A 16,743-nucleotide genomic window follows, 5' to 3' on the forward strand; every position below is an offset into this window, starting at 1 on the left:
CGCCCACAGAGACCTATAATCCTCAGAGGGAAATAGCACACAGATAAAATAGCACACGGATTTGTCCTGTGATTTGGAAGGTGGGAGGGAGCTGGTCAGCTGGCGGTACTTTTCCTTGTTGTGGATTTCAGCAGGCTTTTTATTAGCCTTGTGGTGGCTTGCTGGAGGCCTCTGACTGGGAGAGGGACTTGAGTGTTTATAGGAAAGGAGGGAGAGAAATAGTGATGGATGAAAGAAGTTAAAATGCAGCCTGAGGTGGTGGAAAGAAGGCTAAAATATGTCAGTCCTTTGAGTACAAGTCAATGCTCATGCTGTTACCAAGGGCCAATGCTGTTAACCTTTTAAACACTGTAGTCTTCCTGAATATTTATTTGACAGGATTCAACATTGTCCTTCAGTCAGACAGATATACATATAGGTGAAAGACAGGCAGACAGGTAGATATACTGGTGATAGCTTATTGCCGCATGAGAAAGCCAAGCACAATCTCTATTGCCCAATACATTTAAGTAAATCTAATAGGAGGGTTGAGGAAGAGATAGCAAGATTAGCTTGACAAAGATTATTTGTTGCTAAACAGACTCTTCAGTGTTTCCCTGAGCACTGATACACACAATGGACTTGCTCCACCTAAGGCCTTTCCATTTGCTTCATGGCTCACTTGATTTAGGTAGGCTTATTGTGAAGCAAGATTTATGGAGCCCTAAGAAGGAATAAAATAAAGACTTCCATTCCCTACATCGTCTGTAGGATTGGATCCCCAGTGTCTGCTCAGGGTGCTTGTAATTGGGCTGGGTGAGGGACTCTGCTTTCAGGCCCCATGCAATCAGGGCACGTCCTCTTTGCCACCCTCACCTGAGACTTGTGAATGGCTATGCAACATGTTTTGTTGTCTTGGGGTGGTGAGAGGGAGAATCTGGCTTCCTGAAATCATAAAATGAACTTTAAAATGGGTTATTTTACAAAATAAAAGTTTCTCAATTTTTATTTTATTTTATTTTATTTTATTTTTGCCTTCGGGGCTCTTTCACATTTTCAGGCTTTTGTGGGCTGTGGAACATTATTAGCTCCATGCTTAAAGAATGCCAAATTGCTCATGCAATATCATGACTGTCAGCAGGAGTTTTCAGAAAAATGCTGTAAATCATGGGACTGGTGACAAAATCACTGAGGTTGGCAACAGTGTTTCAGAGGCACTGCTCCTTATCTCCCCTCTGGTCTGTCCCATAGCTAGATTTTTCTCCACGGGGCCACAGGGTTTCTGTGTGAGTGCAGTAATCTGGCTGGCAGGACGTGCTTTTCCCGAGTGATCCTGCCAGCCTGGGTTTATCATGGAGCAACACTGACATTTAGAGCCTTCCATGTCTGCGAAAGGGTTTTCCTCTCATCTAGCAGCAGTGGCTCTGTTGTCAGAAACAAAGCAAATCCTGCTCGCCACTGAAGGGGCAGATACGCCCTGTGTTTCAACATCTGAAACCAGGCCCATCAATCTGAAACTATTCCCCACTCCCGGTGCCAATAGCTCCGTTAACAACTATGCTCCAAAAAGAAAGGAAATTGCTTTTCCTCTGACTGTAACGTCAGCCCACCACTGGGAAACTCCCCCGCATCTTCCTTTTCATGCTGGAGGTGGTGCACTCATCTCCGTGACCTGCAAGCATCTGCTTCCCTGGTTTTCCGCTTCATTGCTTCTCTGTTTAGACACTGCTTTGCCCTGTCCCACATACTAATTACTGACTTTTTGCTTCTGAGGAGCTTGATTCATTCTGGCACATTTTCCCACGTGAAACTGGACCTAGAGCCTTGGAAAATATCTTAATGGACATCAGAGTAAGTCTGAGTTTAACCCCAAAGTGGCTGCAGTGTCTGGGCTAAAGGCACGTCGTTCGGCCCGTCGGGCTGAGGGTGCAAGCCTTGCTGGGACGCAGCGCTCTGCCTCGTGAACACCCCCCTGAACCGAGGGCAGCCCTTGGAGCCGCGGGCTCGCTCGGGGCGGGAGGTGGTTTTATATGGTAGCACCACGTTATCTCAGCTCTCCAGAACACGCTCAAATCAGCAGTCTCGGTGGTGGTATTACAGCAAGGGAGACGGAGAAGTTCTGTAAGAAAAAGCCACTTGGTTTTTCCTGTCGGGCTCTCACTGTAAGGCCCTCGTGTTTTCCACAGGAGAGATTTTCGGGTTTGAACCGCCCGGGCTGCAGGAGGCCACGGGGCTCCCGGCGGTTCCTGCAGGCACGCAGCTTCGGCAAGGTCAGGCCCGGGCTGCGCAGCAGGCACGCAGCGCCGCAGGCTGTTGCGGCGGCTGTTGTCCTCCAAATGCTTGTGCTTATTTTCTTGCCTTGTTGACAGTGCTCAGGGACACATGTAGTCGCCTCGTGTGCCTGCCTACCCTGGGTGGAGAGCCTTGGTGGAGAGGAATTTTGCGAGTTTTGGGGTAAATGGGCTTTAGTTCAATACTGCTCAGTAGTTCCTGTGTTATTGCTCGAGTTCATGATTTCAGGAGTGTCTTCCACCTCGTTACACTCAGAAGGTATTTTTAAAAGCAGGTTTATGTGTTTGTAGGCTAAGCAGAGACTACTTTCTCCTGCCTGAGAGCCCCTCTGCAGGGAATTGGGATGCCCAGCTTTTGCGAGCAGGAGAGCTGCTGATGGAGGGAAGGCGCGGGGCTGCGACTGGAGATTGGTGATCGATTCCTAGATTTGCAGCTCACGTCCTGTGTGTCCTTGTCCACTCTCTTCGTCTCTGTGTACCTCAGATTCCACATGATGAACAGAGACAAAAACAGTTTCTCCCCCTTTTATTTCTCTGCTAGTTTCTGAGCTCTTTGGAGCAGGAAATGTCTCTTGCTGTGTTCAGTCGCTGATCTCTGAGCAAAAGGTTCTTGTCCTTAGGAGCTCTAAATGCTGCCAGAGTACAAATAAAAATCCTGAATTGTAGCCTCGTGGTGTGAAAGGCAGGAGGACTCCCCGTCACAGGGGCTGGGCTGTGGTCTGTCTTCGTATTGCAGTAATTCTGCCTGTCAGCCCTCATTAGCTCAGCGACTGTTTCAAAGGTTTGGCAGAAAGGGAGGATTTCCCTTTTTTCGAAATGAATACACGAATTTCATATTTGTGAAGTGAGCATGGAGAAACAAGCCTTGCTCAGCCTATCTTGCAGTGCAGTCCATTCATTTAGCTACCGAGGAGAAGTAGATGCATTTGTCCTCTATGTAATTTAAGATTTCTTTCTTTACCTACCTGCCTCACCTAAAATATAAGTACTGGCTCCTGTTGAAGATGTGTTACATGCTGGCTGCTTTGAGAGCAGACCCAAGGACATGATGCAACCCTCAAAGCTTTTCCTCCACAGCATGCTCAGATCTCAGACTTCCTTTTAGATGTAGCCGATGAATCCAGGCAGCCAGAATTAATCTTAACTATAGTCACCTTTTAAATGTCTTAACCTCTTCATTGCTACACTTGAGTCACTCTGTAATTTCAGCAGAATTTCACCATAATTTATTCAGTTCCCAGCATAGCCTGACGGGTGTTTTTATACCTTTAGCATTTGAGAGATTATGATTAATTTATTTATACACTTAATGAAACTGTTGGTGCTGGCTGTTTTTTTTCCCCCAATTTCATAATATTTGACAAATAACAAGCATAGAAAAATGTGACTGAAACTTGTAGGAATTTTCTCTTCATGTTTCTTTCCTGCCAGAAGATCAAATTGATTTTTTTAAATTCTAAATGTCTAATATATTTTGAGAAATTTAAGAAGCTTTCATAAGCAGTTACTTCTGCGTCTTGAATAAAAATTGTGCTTCACTTTGTGACATTCTAGAAAATTATTTCCAGTTTTTTGCTGGTCATAACATTTGTGTTTAAAGCTCTAACCATGAGTAATTATTAAAGATGGCTTGTCACTAGGAGAAGGGATTTCAGGATCTCCCCTGTTTTCCAGTTTGGATTGTTGCATTTTGTGTCCTTCATTCTCCTTCCCTGTTTCTTTTCTGCTGGACATGACGTTTTACTTTATGTCCTGCGCTAGGGTGTTGTGTCCGTCACCGGAGAGCCATTGCCTTCTGCCCCAGAAGTGGCTGCATCTTGATGATCAGTGAAATATTTTGTAACGCATAAAATCTCTCATCTATTTTGCGGGGGTACTATGAGTCATTCTTGTTGCATTTATGAATATAAAAACAGTGTGTCTTGCCTCAAATGTATTGCAATTACATTAAAAATCACAGGATTAGCTCCTCCATTTTAATGTGCTTATTGGTGTTGATCCTGTGGGGATTTAAGCATGTAAATAAGAATTGTGCCTGTGCTTTGGTTACACAGTGAGGCTGGTTGTTGCTGGAGGCAGCTTGGCTGGTTGGGCAGAACCGACCATTAAAATCAGAAGCGAGGAGCTGCCTCCTGCAAGCTCTGCTCTGCGCTGCTCTTGCCCTCGCTGTGCCCAGCTCGCCCCTTCCCTCTTGCTCACGCTCCAGCCCTCGCGCGGAGGGAAGTCCTCCCCATCCTTGCGGGATTCCTGCGTGTGGCTCTGTCCTGAAAAGCCATAGCCCTGGTGCTGGAACCACCCGGGGACTATTGGGCAGCATACTTAAGAGGTATGAGTCTGAAAAGTCACCTAAGCCCTATGGTGCAAGAGCTGACCTTGGATCTCTGATACAGCCTGTTTCCGAGCGCTCTGTATGGTCCCTTGTTCCTGACCGGTTTTCTTGCATCAGCTTTTCTTTCACCTGCTCACTGTATTTTCTTCCCAATTCCTTTGCGTTCCCCAGCACTCCCTTATTGTAACTTCCTCTCCTTTTATTTTCCTTCCTCAAAGGCTTAGTTCCCTGTCCATCTTCATATCCAGATCTCCTTCCTGCATCCCACAGTTTTTATCCTCTCAAAGTTTTTTTTTCCTACTTGCTGGGCTTCAGTTTTCACTGAGCATAATCTAACATCAATCTGTTTGAAAAATACTGCATTTTTATTCTGAAGAAAAAAATATTGGGAGATTAATGATTTCAGTGAGAGTCTGCCTGTATGTAGTGGGGGACCCTGAAAATCTCAAGTAAAGCAGGAGTTTGTGCATTTGATGCATTGCCTGGGAGATCATGGAAAATGAATATAATACTGTATCAATTATATATATAAGTTTTTCATAACAAATATAAATAGCGACAGTGAAAAACATGAATCTTATTTGATTGCAGTACCGGGCTTTCATGTTAATTTAGATCTGAAAATACTGTTAATCCTTAAAATGAAGAGATTAGAGTTTGACTTACCAGTTAATTTTTCATCTTCATTAAGAACATAGGGAAGTAAAATTCTGTATGGTCTTTGCTGTCATTGACTTCCCTGGGAGTTGCACACATTCAGTATCACCCAGGACCCTAAATCTGCAGATGCTGTGTTCATTTTTTTCAATCTCTTAAAAACATGTCGGCTTTTTGCTTTCTAGGCCCTCCCTCTGCTCCCCAGAACCTGATTTCCAACGTCAATGAGACATCAGTGAACCTGGAGTGGAGCTCCCCGCAGAACAAAGGTGGTCGGGAGGACGTCTCCTACAACGTGGTGTGCAAGAGGTGCGGGGCAGGTGACCTCAGCCGTTGTCGGTCATGTGGCAGTGGTGTGCACTTCAGCCCCCAGCAGAACGGCTTGAAAACCACTAAAGTCTCCATTACTGACCTCCTGGCGCACACTAACTACACCTTTGAAGTCTGGGCAGTGAACGGAGTGTCCAAGCAAAATCCCAGCCAGGACCAAGCTGTCTCAGTCACTGTGACAACTAACCAAGCAGGTAGGAGTCTAAATACAATTCTCTCCCTGCCTCTTCCACCTGTTTTTTGGAAAAGCCATGATTTGCATTAAACTCAGCATTAGCAAATGAATGCAGGGAGCCCTAAGAGTCATAGCTGGGTCAAACACTTATTTTCTGGGTTATGCGTGCGGATAGTTTACATTTTTCAGAGCTAGGAGAGCAGAGGAGGGTTTGCCTGCTGCGGCTGGCTGTGCGGCGTTGCTGCAGCACACGGCGAGAACACTGGGAGGCAAGCTGCGGAAGCCGAACAGGCGGCCGCCGAAGGTAGGACCGAGGGGCAGAGCCCGTGCCGGCATCGCCTCTGCGCTGTGTCGCGGAGACCCTGCACATGGACAGGAGTATGCCCTTGATGCTTACAGAGGGGAAAATACGTGCTTGGGGAGCGCAGGATTGTGTTTATCCCTCTCTCCAGCGAGGGTTGTGCAAGATTTGAGAAGAATGACCCTTGTTTGCTTGCCTGCTCGCTCTCCTCGCCAGGCAAAGTCAATTAGGATCTGTCCCCTTGTTAAATAAGCACCTCCTTAACCTGCTACTAACAGCATTTCAATAGATCAAAGCTGGCATTACTCTAGAAGTCATATATGAGCCTGCGTCTTCACGCTGGCTGATTTTTGCATTTCACTCATCTGGCAGACTGAAATAGTACTTTGGTTTGTACCTGATGATTTCAGATACCCTAGGCAGTTCTCCTGTTTTTAGTTCTCTGTGCTTGACTTAGCAAATGCTACAGAACAAGGTTTGGTTTCTGTTTTGAAGATCATTTGTATTGATTTTTTTTTTTTTAATTGCATGAAAGCATTTCATGCCTTCAGACAACCAGAGCTTCATGTGCAGGGTTCTAGTTGAATTTTTAATTTAATGCACAAAATTATATACATTTGAATATGACACTTTTCTTTATGCAGATTAGATATCCAGACTGTCAGACTGGCTACAAGACTGTCAAACCTGTTATCTAGTCTCTCTCAGCACTGATTGCCTTCAAGTCCCATAGATGTTGCAGGCATTCAGCACCTTAAAGCATAGCTTACAGGATATCATTTATCTGTAGATTTATAGTGTCCTGGATAATAAAAACATTGTGTGTACTGAGAGTGCTGGAATATACAAGTATTTTGTATTCTGTTTCCTAGTAGATCCATGTGGAAAATAGGAATGCATAGTCTAAACCTACAAAATTGAGCTATATAATAGTTCTGTGCACTTCCATATTAACAGTTAGAAGTGCACTTAATTTTGCAGTCACAGTTACAAGCAAAATTGTCAAGTCCACACTGAAGTTCCTTTGGAAATGTGGTTCTGGGTTTTTTTTTGGTTTTTGTTTTTTTTTGTTCTTTATACATACACTTGACAGTACCCCTTTTAAATTACGATTCAAAAATTCAAACTATTACATTGCCCAGTGAAAAGAAGATTAATAGAGAACGGGGACTATTACAGACTCTTAGGAGAGAGCTCAGTGAGAATGCTGTCTGTCATACACTATATGAAAAGAGAAGATTGAGAACTGCAGCAGGGACAGGGGGTTTGTGCTATGAACGCCTAGCAAAGAGAGTATTTCTGACTGATTTTGGCATGTGTAAAGATTCGTGGATGCATATATGCATGAATAAGGGAGTGGGATCCATCTACCGTGTGAAAATTCTACCATCTTATGATTTAATATGCAAACCAAAATCTGATTGAATATGCAAATAAGCATTGATTTTGTTTATTATCCATGAGTAACAGTTCTTCACATCAGAAAATTTGTAGTTTTGCCAACATTTCCTATTATGAAACTTGCCTAGTCTATCAAATGCTTCAGAGGGCCGGAGAAAACTGTACTGGTACAAATAAAAATTAACTCCAAGGTGCCAGTGGTCTCCTGTGCTTAATACAGCACTGTGGATTCTGCTGCATAGATCTATGTGAAAAACAGAAATGTGCAGTCTAAACCTGCAGATCTCAACTCAGATAAATAGCCCTACATATGCAAATAATCCCATTGATTCCAGTGAAACTGCTTGCTTGAGTAAAGGTTTGTAAAGTTGGACCCTTGGGTTTTACAAGTACTGATCTGTTTAATCATTGCAAATGTGTATCTGGGGTGCATTAAAATTCTTATGCCGGTTATTTTCTTTTGCTATATTTCATTATAAAGAAATAATGTCATGGTAGAGCGCTGCCATAGGCATGTTTGTAGTCCTGTACCTTTCTCATACTAGTATGAAGCTACCTTAGTTTCATTGCAGCAATTTCTAATTTAAGAAAGATTAGAGTCAAGCTCCTTTGTTAATAAAAGGCTTCCCCTGTTTTGCTAACAAAACTGAGAATACCAGCGGTGAAAATCTGTAACCTGCTCTATTGTATTTGCTATCTATGCTTGTGCTTTCCAGCGTTTGATAGAAAAAATGTTACTAACGTGGTTCTTTACTGATACGACTAGTCCTTTTGGGTCGTTTCCTGGGGAATTTGTTGGACTTGTTTGCAAGAGATGTATCTTCAAGTTAAATTCAATAGGGATGATAAACATACTAGGGTCTAGGAAATGTCTTAACAACAGTCTCAGTTTGACCTTACAAATGCACAACCATATAATCTGAAGAAAATATACCGAAATTTTAGAACGTAGTTTTAAATGTCAGGATCAGAAATCCTAATATTTGCATGTTTGTTTGCATTGGTACCAGCCTCTATAGAAGATATGCCTTTGGAGACAGACAGAAAGCTGTGAGAAATCAGTATAGTTACTGGCATATTCACCACAAGATTGAAGAAATGTATTGCAGTGACATAAAAGGTGCAGTTGAAAGGCACAAGTGTTTTTTGTTGCTTTTGCCATCTTATTCCTGGAGATAATGAAATGAGGCCATTTACTTTCTACCTTTGTTTAGAAACTATTTGCAGTTCCCAAAACTGCATAAAAATGTTTAAATAAAAATAAGCTAGCTTTTGTCATTCAAAGTAGAATCAAAAAGCATTTGAAAAAAGTATTTTTCCTGCTTCCTTTGAAAGATCCTGCTTTATATATATATATATATATATATTTTTTTTTTTTCCTACAGAGAGAATCTAAATTTCAGGCTTTGAACCAAGTAAAAATTTCTGTCTCCTAGAGAAATACTTCAGTGTTGTGACATTTTAAGAATTTTGAATGGTGAATTCAGCTTGCTATTATACGTGTTTAGTATAATAATTTTTTTGGATTTTTTTTTTTTTGAGATCGGAACAGCCACTCTTTTCCCATAAAGATTAAAAAGAAATTAAAAAAGCAAAGCATGGAACACGGGGCTGGTGAAACTTTGAGCCAATGGGTATTGGGAAAGGCTGCTGTTAAGGCTCTCGAGCAGCAGTGGTGACTGCTGCGGCTGTCTGTGTTTCTGATCAAATGAGATCAACGCTTTGTCCATCCTTTACAAATGTGAAATGACTTGTGGAAGAGATGCAACCAGCAATGCTCGTCCGGTGCTAAGAGGAGCTAATTTCCCTGAGAAACCCTACCAGGCAATTGACTGAATGGCTCAGAAATCTCCAGGCTCTTTCTTTGGCTAAGGATAATGCTTCGAAGCTGTTCAAAATTAAAAGTAAATCTCTCAATAAGGAGACCTTGTTCACAGCAAGCAGGAAGCTTTTGTTTTTTTGAAGAGGCACTGAACAGTTTATGTTTTTATTAAAGACTGCAGCCTAACCGTTCAGGTCTGCAGCCTGGGAGCCAGGTTCGCCCGCGCGCGCGTGCGAGGGTGCCGCGCAGCAAGGGCAGCGTTTTTGTACAGCTGCTCTAGGCGTTCGTGAGGGGGGAGCAGCGGGGGGGAACCTACACAAGCGCTAAATGAAACGTAAAATCCAGACTCACTACGCTGCTTTCTTTCCTCCCTTCTTTTCGTTTTCATTTTACGAGGGCCAGGCTTCCGCCGTGCTCCTTTGCTTGCAGGAGCCGAGCGGTTAATGTTCCTGAATAAGCAGGCTGCCTGGTGATTTGTTACCTTGTTAGGTTACCTTGGGCTCAGTGTTTCCTTAAGCGGACCATCGCACTTAGATGGAGGCAGGATGTGCCAATTAGGATGAAAATATCGTATAAATAAATAAACGTACTGCTTCTCCCATTGCATCAGATGTTTTCAAGCTGCCTGTGCTTAGGCTCGAGACCTGATCTCTCTTACGAATATCTCGGGCTCCCTGTCCCGTTTTTCTCTTTTTTTCCGCTCCCTCTCCCCTCCGCGGCTCCTTTGTCTCTCGGAGCCCCAGCGCGCTGCCTGCCGAGCTGGCTGTTGCCTCTCTCGGAGGCAGAGCGGTGCGGCTGGCTGCCGCAGCCCTTCGCCCCCGCGTCGGGGTGCTCCCGGCTCCCTCCGCCGCGGCCGGTGCCTGTTTCCAGGCAGGAACTCTAGTGGGTCTCCCCGTCACCTGAACGGGAGCTGCCGAGAGGACCCAAATGAATCAAGTATTCCTCTGGGACAGGCTGCGGGTGTAGCGACCCCTAAATGTTCAAGTTCAGTGCAGGGAAGGAAAATTCAATGGTTACTCAGGTTTATTTAGCCTTTAGGTTTGTTTGTTTGTTTTTTTGTTTATGTTCTTAATTTCATTACTAAAAGGAAAAAAACCCCAACAGATCCTTTGAGGATAATCTTAAGTTAGAAATGAGGAGGGGAAAGAAAAAGGAAGTGGGAGTTATTTGCTTCCAGATGACTAACAAGTTCTACTGGACTCTTTGGTAGGGAAATATTCCCATTTTGCATTTTGGTGGGACTTCTTTGAAAGCCCATGTTTCCTTTCAAGTGCTGATTAGCATTCCTCACGTGTTGTACAGAGCAGCAGAGAAAATGCATATAAGATCTTGCATTTTGCCAGTGTGATTTAGCCTGTGCAGAACTAAATTTGCAGTCAGTAAAAAATGCATAGACATAGATTGCCCTTGGTCAGTGTGCACTGTTCATATTGACAAAGTAATAGTTGCTCAGGCAGATCAAAAGCAAAACATGCCATAGCCAGTAAACCTCAGGTTTGTCAGTGTTTCCTTTTTAATACCCTGTTTCTAGATATTTATAAGTTATCTATAAAGAATTGCTCCATACTGAAGCATCAGAAGACATTGTTTTTAAGTAGATTTCAATTGTGGGTTTTTTTTAAGTGCCTGCATGAATGTGGGTGCCTTAAACATCTGTTTGAAAGGAAAATTAATAGTTATTCTGAAGACTGATCAATCCATCTGATTCTCTTACTCCATCACATTTTTTGAGTATAATCCTAGTTTCAGTAGAAGTAACAGTACATAGTTTCTGTTGCCTGAGAGCGAATATGCATTTTCTGATTTTGTACATGGGACAGGGAGACACAAAAAGGGTGATGTGACATGTGCATGTTGAGAATTTTATCAATAGGGAAGTGGTCAACGAAATTAATTTTGCTTTCAAAAATAGTAAGGTCTATAGTTGTTCTGCCTTCCATAGTTTTATGGTCATCTATGCTCAGCTCTTGCAAAGGGTTTTTTTGTTTCATGCACTCATGGTGGCCAGCTGTTCACTGCTGTGTCGAAACATAATTGTGAATATACAAGGCTGTATAACCTTGAGGAAGATGCCATTGCCAGAGTAGGCAGGGAAGGAGAGCTGTGAACTTGAGGACAAGATTCATCACACAGTTGTGCTGGAGTGGCTCAGATGCTTCAAAATAGCATAAGCTGGCAAAAGAAGTCATTTTCTGTTCTTGCATCCGTGCATCACCCCTTCCCTAGGGCTGTGGAAGAGCCTCGGGAAGCTCGTGCAGGTCAGCTCTCCGTTTCTCGGCAGGGTGGGTTTTCCTGCCCAGTTCACTGCCTGGCTCCGTGAGGGCTGTGGGGGTACGAGGGGGGTCGGCAGCAAGGGCCCGCGGCAGCGACGCTGGTGAAGGTTTTGGCTTCGTGGAGGGCAGGATTAATGTGTTCTGGTAGCCAGTTACTAGGTCAACATTTTGGACCAGTTGGAAAGTATTCAGGTTTGCACTGAGTTGCAACAGTCTAACCTGGAAGCTGTGAAGGGAGCTAAATTTGTGTCTTTGTCCAAATACAGATGTCAAGGAGTGAGTGGAGGGAAGTTTTCCAGATGTTGGGCACAACAATATCTGTCTGTAGTCTTCCGAGAAGTCCAGGAGTCCATTCAGTTTTTTGGAAAGTGCTCGCTGCTGGCGTGGTCCCACCCTTCTCAGTTAGGTGTTCCCTGGGGCCAGAGGATACCAACAGTCTGTTCCAGGAGTCCTTTTCGCAGGCACACACTGCAGGAAGGAAATGCCTGCACCTATCCGGGTGTGTATCAACAGTCACAACGCTCTGGCCCCTCAGGTCCCCAAAAGCCTGATTTAAATTGGTCTCCTGGCAATCATTTGGATACGTGTCAGATGCCCAGAGCATGGGATGGGTGTTTGATACTTCCAGCCGCTGCATCTTTTTCTGCAAAATGCCAGAGTAATGGAAAAGGGGAGGTTTTTACTTTGCTTTTAAGGCGTTTGCACTAAGGATGATGGATCGGCAGTCTCCTTGTTCTTCAAATGGAGCTGTGTCGAGCATGAATTCAGTAGGGAGAGAGATTCAAAACTGGTAAGCAGGGCCTTGAAAAAGGGCTGATAAGTGAGCGTGACACTCCGAGTGATTTGTTGCAGCATTTTATAGAACTGCAGGCTAATTGTATGCAACTTGCTCTTTCTGAATCGAAACCAGTGTGGTTTCTAAGGCTTTACACTTATCTGCTAGAAATAAGTAGCAATTCCTTACACCCCTCCCACCCCCCCGCTACTTTTTCAAGCAGAAGGGCTGGGACAGGTTGTCAGCTGTTGCAGAGTTTCCTGCCATAATCAATGAGGTGATCTGACAGTTTGTACAAGATGACGACCTGCCTTCTTCTTTTTTCACTTGGGTCCTCGGAGGGAACTGTGTTTTGGCTTTTGCTGTCTGAAGATTTACATCGAAGTGAGTTGCCGCGAGGAGTTCTGAAGCAAACCAAATAATGTATTTTGGGAAACCACAGGCCTCTCAAATATGAATGTGGTAGGAGATCCACAAATAAGATGAGTGATCACAACACAAGAAATTTGGGAATTGTATGGAAATGATCAGTTAGGAATAGTTGTGATTTGGCAAATCTCAGTGTTCAGTGTGAGATTCCTTAGCAGCTCAGAGACGCTGTGTGTTGACTGCTTCAGGCTTCTGCCACTGCGCATGTCCTTACCTGCGTAAGGTAATGTGCCTGGATAAGGAGCTGCTCCAAGCTGGCAGAGGCAGGAGGGAGTTTCTTATTAATAACTCTGTGTTCTTGCACAGGCTTTGAGTAATGGTCTGTAATAAATGCGTAGTTATAAGTGTACGTGCTACCATCTTAAAAACAAAACTGGGAAAACTATTGTTGGGAGGGATTAAATTATTATTTTAAGGTAACTGCAGTTCTCCACAAAGAAATAATAATTAAAATAACAACTGCCTGCTTGCTGACAAAGCTGTCTGCACCACCCATTTCCATGAATTTGTATTCAAGGTGGGGGATACAAGTCTTGGTCGGAAGGAAAAAAAAACAGTGCTTTCTAAAGATCCTTAGTAAATAACCAGCTTCAGGGTTCAGTGAGCAGCTTAGACAAGTTGCATGTCAGATAGTGCCAAGAAGTAATTGCGGCATTTAAATAAAAGTTTGGTCACATTTTTAAAAAGATCTCATAGTTTGCTGTGGAAAATGGAGGTCAGTTACATGCCCTCCTCAGGAAGAAAATGCTTAATTTCAGGTCTGGGTAGTATTGACCATATTTTTAGTTTTATAAATTTACTTTTAATAGGCACCCTGGATCATATTCTGATCTCAGTTATGTTGGTACAGATGAATAGTTACTAAGCTGACATAGATCAAGGTATGGTCCTGGAGCTTTTATTTGCTCTGGATTATTTAACTGCACACTTCCTTTCATTGGCCGTGCACTGACATTTAACAATCTCTAAGCTCACGACCCAGCCTGAACAATTCCCTTATACAGTTTAAAAGGAAATGTTATTTGGAAGGAGACTTTGTCCAAGAATGTTTGTGGCTACCAAATGTTTAGGTGGGCTTCTAAATTTTCTAGTTGTTTTTGCAGCTGACTAAATTAATTGGAAAGCAGCCAGAAAGACACCAGAGTCCAGTCTGGAGTTGAGCAACAATAAAAGGCTTCGGAGAACTTTATCAAAGCTTCCATTAACCCCCTGCTGATGTCCTCAAACAGGATTTTTTTGAGAGAGTGGAAGCACAAAAGCTAGGCTGCACAACTGCCCCTGTGTGTCCATTCACCAGTTTTAAATCCGCACAGTTACTAATTAAAATGCCATGCAGAGTAGCACAAATAAACATAGCTAGTCCCTGAATCCCAAAGTTTCTGCACTGGCTTGTAGTTTGAAGGGCAGGGTACTAAACTGACCCAGCAAGGACGGGATGGGTAAGGCAGCCCTCTGGTTCAGATTTTCCATCCTTGTCGGAGGAGCTGCAAACAATGTCAAGCCCATCCACATGTGTGAAATCATGCTCCCATAAAGCCAGCCCAAGGTAGCCTGCTATTTATTAATTTAATGTATGGCGCAGCGTTGTGTCGTAACACGAGGACTAAATAGAGCTGTAGCGTGTCCGCTGGGTCTCTATAATCACGTTTGCAAGATTTTGGCGGATATCAAAATGCTGAGCACGCGAGCGAATGCTGCTCCTTTCATTGGCAGTGTCACTTCAGATTTAGCCCCCCGTGCGAACTGGCGTGCAGGGAGCGCTTCATTATTCTGGCAGGTCTCCAGTGGGCTTCCCCACCCAAACAAAGCAGGCTAATGCATAGCCTCTATCTGCGTCTGCTGGGCGGATTTCATGGCATCTCCTTAGATTAACGTAATCTGCCTTCATTACTAAATTGAAGAACCAGAATCCAAGAACTCTGCCTTGGTAGCGTACTCGGAGAACACAGTCAGGGTTCCCGAAAGCAGTGATTTGTGAGCTTCTAATAACAAAAATTGACCAGGTTTGGGTTTTTTTTTTTTTAATACTGTCTAAAGAGAGGTAGGAAGCTAAAACCATCTGTATTTTATCTGTTCGGTCATTTATATTTCAAAACATCCTTTATGGAAAAGTCCTACTGAACTTAAAAGAATAACTATTGTCTTAGCTTTCTGAGTTGTTCCTTTAGAATTTATTAGAATTTATATCCCTGCTATTGAATTCTACCACCTAGTCTTAAAAAGAAGACAGAATGATTCAGACTTTCTTATTAAATTCTTTTACAATTCTATAGAATCCCTTTGGTTTTGCCTGTTTTAAAATCTGTTGAAAGTATCAATGGATTATCACAGACAGTAAAACCCTTAAATTATAATGTGCTTTCAATATAAATGTCTTTCAGTTCCTTCCTTACTGAAGACTAAGAGCAAAGCACCAGAGTTTTTAATTAGCTTTTTATTATTTTTATTTTTCTATGCACCACTGGATAGTCCCATCAATAAATAATACAATAAGGCAGTTTGGGCTGAGCAAAATAGGAAGATGTAGTGGGCTGGAAGAGATGTCTCTCATATGAAGTGAGTTTTGTGTGGTGTCCATTTATTTTAGCAAACAAATAAAGGCATGATCTCAAGACAGCCCACTACAATGGCTCCCTGGGAAGATTGCACTTGTCTAGATAACATAGTGCGTGCTTTAAATCTGTCCTCTGAATCAGCCTCAATTTGTCTCTCTTAGCATAAAAGTGAATGCAGATGGAATGGCTGTGTCTTTCCTTCCAGTTTATCAAGACTGGGTGCATGCACATAAATAAGAAAGTGACTGGAATATGCAAGTAGCTGAATGTTAAATCAGACGTTCTGTGAGCTCCCCCGGCCCTCCAGGACGAGGTTGCCAATGGGAATCTGTGCCGAGATCTGCGAGCCCTCCGTCCTACTTCAGCCATGACGTGCAGGCCCAGCGGTGCATTTCCAAAAGCATTTCAGTCTTTTGCTTTCACTGCTGCCTATGCTGAAAGTTAAAACACTGCAATTATGCCTGTGCTGGGAAGGAGGCAGTGGGAGAACTGATTTGAAGAGAGTGGACTGGGCTCAAACAGGGAGACTGCGTTAGCACTGGTTGCAGATGTACAATTTTTCTTTAACCAGAGAATATTTTTAGATATCGATGAGCTGCAGACATCACAGGTTAGAGAGGGTCTTCGGGCAGGAGTTTCCTAGCTTGTTTTGAGTCAGAATGATCAGTAAATAGAAGTTATCAGCTTCATCTGGATCAGATAAGGGGATCAAATCCGTGGAGCTGTTGATAACAAAACTGAACTAAAACCATGAACCTTACAGGGAGGGGAGACATAACATTGGAAGGTGCTTTGCATGCTGTTGGAAAAAGAAATGATTTTTGAATTCAGTTGTTGTGAGTTATGTAGAGATGAAGATTATATTTTTTGTTGCAATTCCCATCCTGGCCGTTTCTCCTAAATTCCATCCTGTCAGTAATCTTGGGGCTTCCACCCAGGGGAGAGGCAAGGTCTGCTCTGTCCCTGCAGGAGTGCAGCGGGGATTTTCTAATCAGCAATCAGGAGTGGATCTTTCAATGTCCTCCTACTGTACTGAGAATTTGGGACAAAAAATGAAGGTCCAGACTCAGAACGTAGACCCATCCATGAGATTGCTGAGCTAATTTAGGATTATTGTTCTCACTGATTTTCATTTGTCCAGCATCCTAACTCCGTACTCCTCTAGTAAATAAACATGACAGATGTCTTTGTATACCCCCAAATTTCATAAGCTCATGAGTTTTGGGGTTTTTTTTTAGGATTGAAATTATTCAGTCTTTGTAATGGCACTTACATTGCAGAGGAAATTTTACCAATTATTATCTTTCTGACCATTTTCCACTAAGGCAGCCCCTTTAATTTTTAATTGCTTACAGCATTTGTTTTTTTTCCCTAATTTTTAAATTAATTATTTGCTAGTTTTCAGTACTTAGAATAAAAACAAAAT

General features: G+C 43.1%; 1 protein-coding gene across 4 annotated transcripts in view; it reads left to right on the forward strand.

Moving 5' to 3' along the window:
* EPHA4 (EPH receptor A4) overlaps window positions 1-16,743 on the forward strand; it is a 108,766-nt gene that overhangs the window by 53,894 nt on the left and 38,129 nt on the right. For all 4 annotated transcript variants that reach the window (XM_067301928.1, XM_067301930.1, XM_067301929.1 and 1 more), the window contains exon 5: window positions 5,442-5,780. In XM_067301928.1, coding sequence (XP_067158029.1) covers window positions 5,442-5,780 — 339 coding nt within the window. The remainder of the gene's footprint in view (window positions 1-5,441; window positions 5,781-16,743) is intronic.

This window comes from Apteryx mantelli, chromosome 9 (assembly GCF_036417845.1).
Source record: "Apteryx mantelli isolate bAptMan1 chromosome 9, bAptMan1.hap1, whole genome shotgun sequence".
In the NCBI taxonomy this organism is placed as follows: Eukaryota; Metazoa; Chordata; class Aves; order Apterygiformes; family Apterygidae; genus Apteryx; species Apteryx mantelli.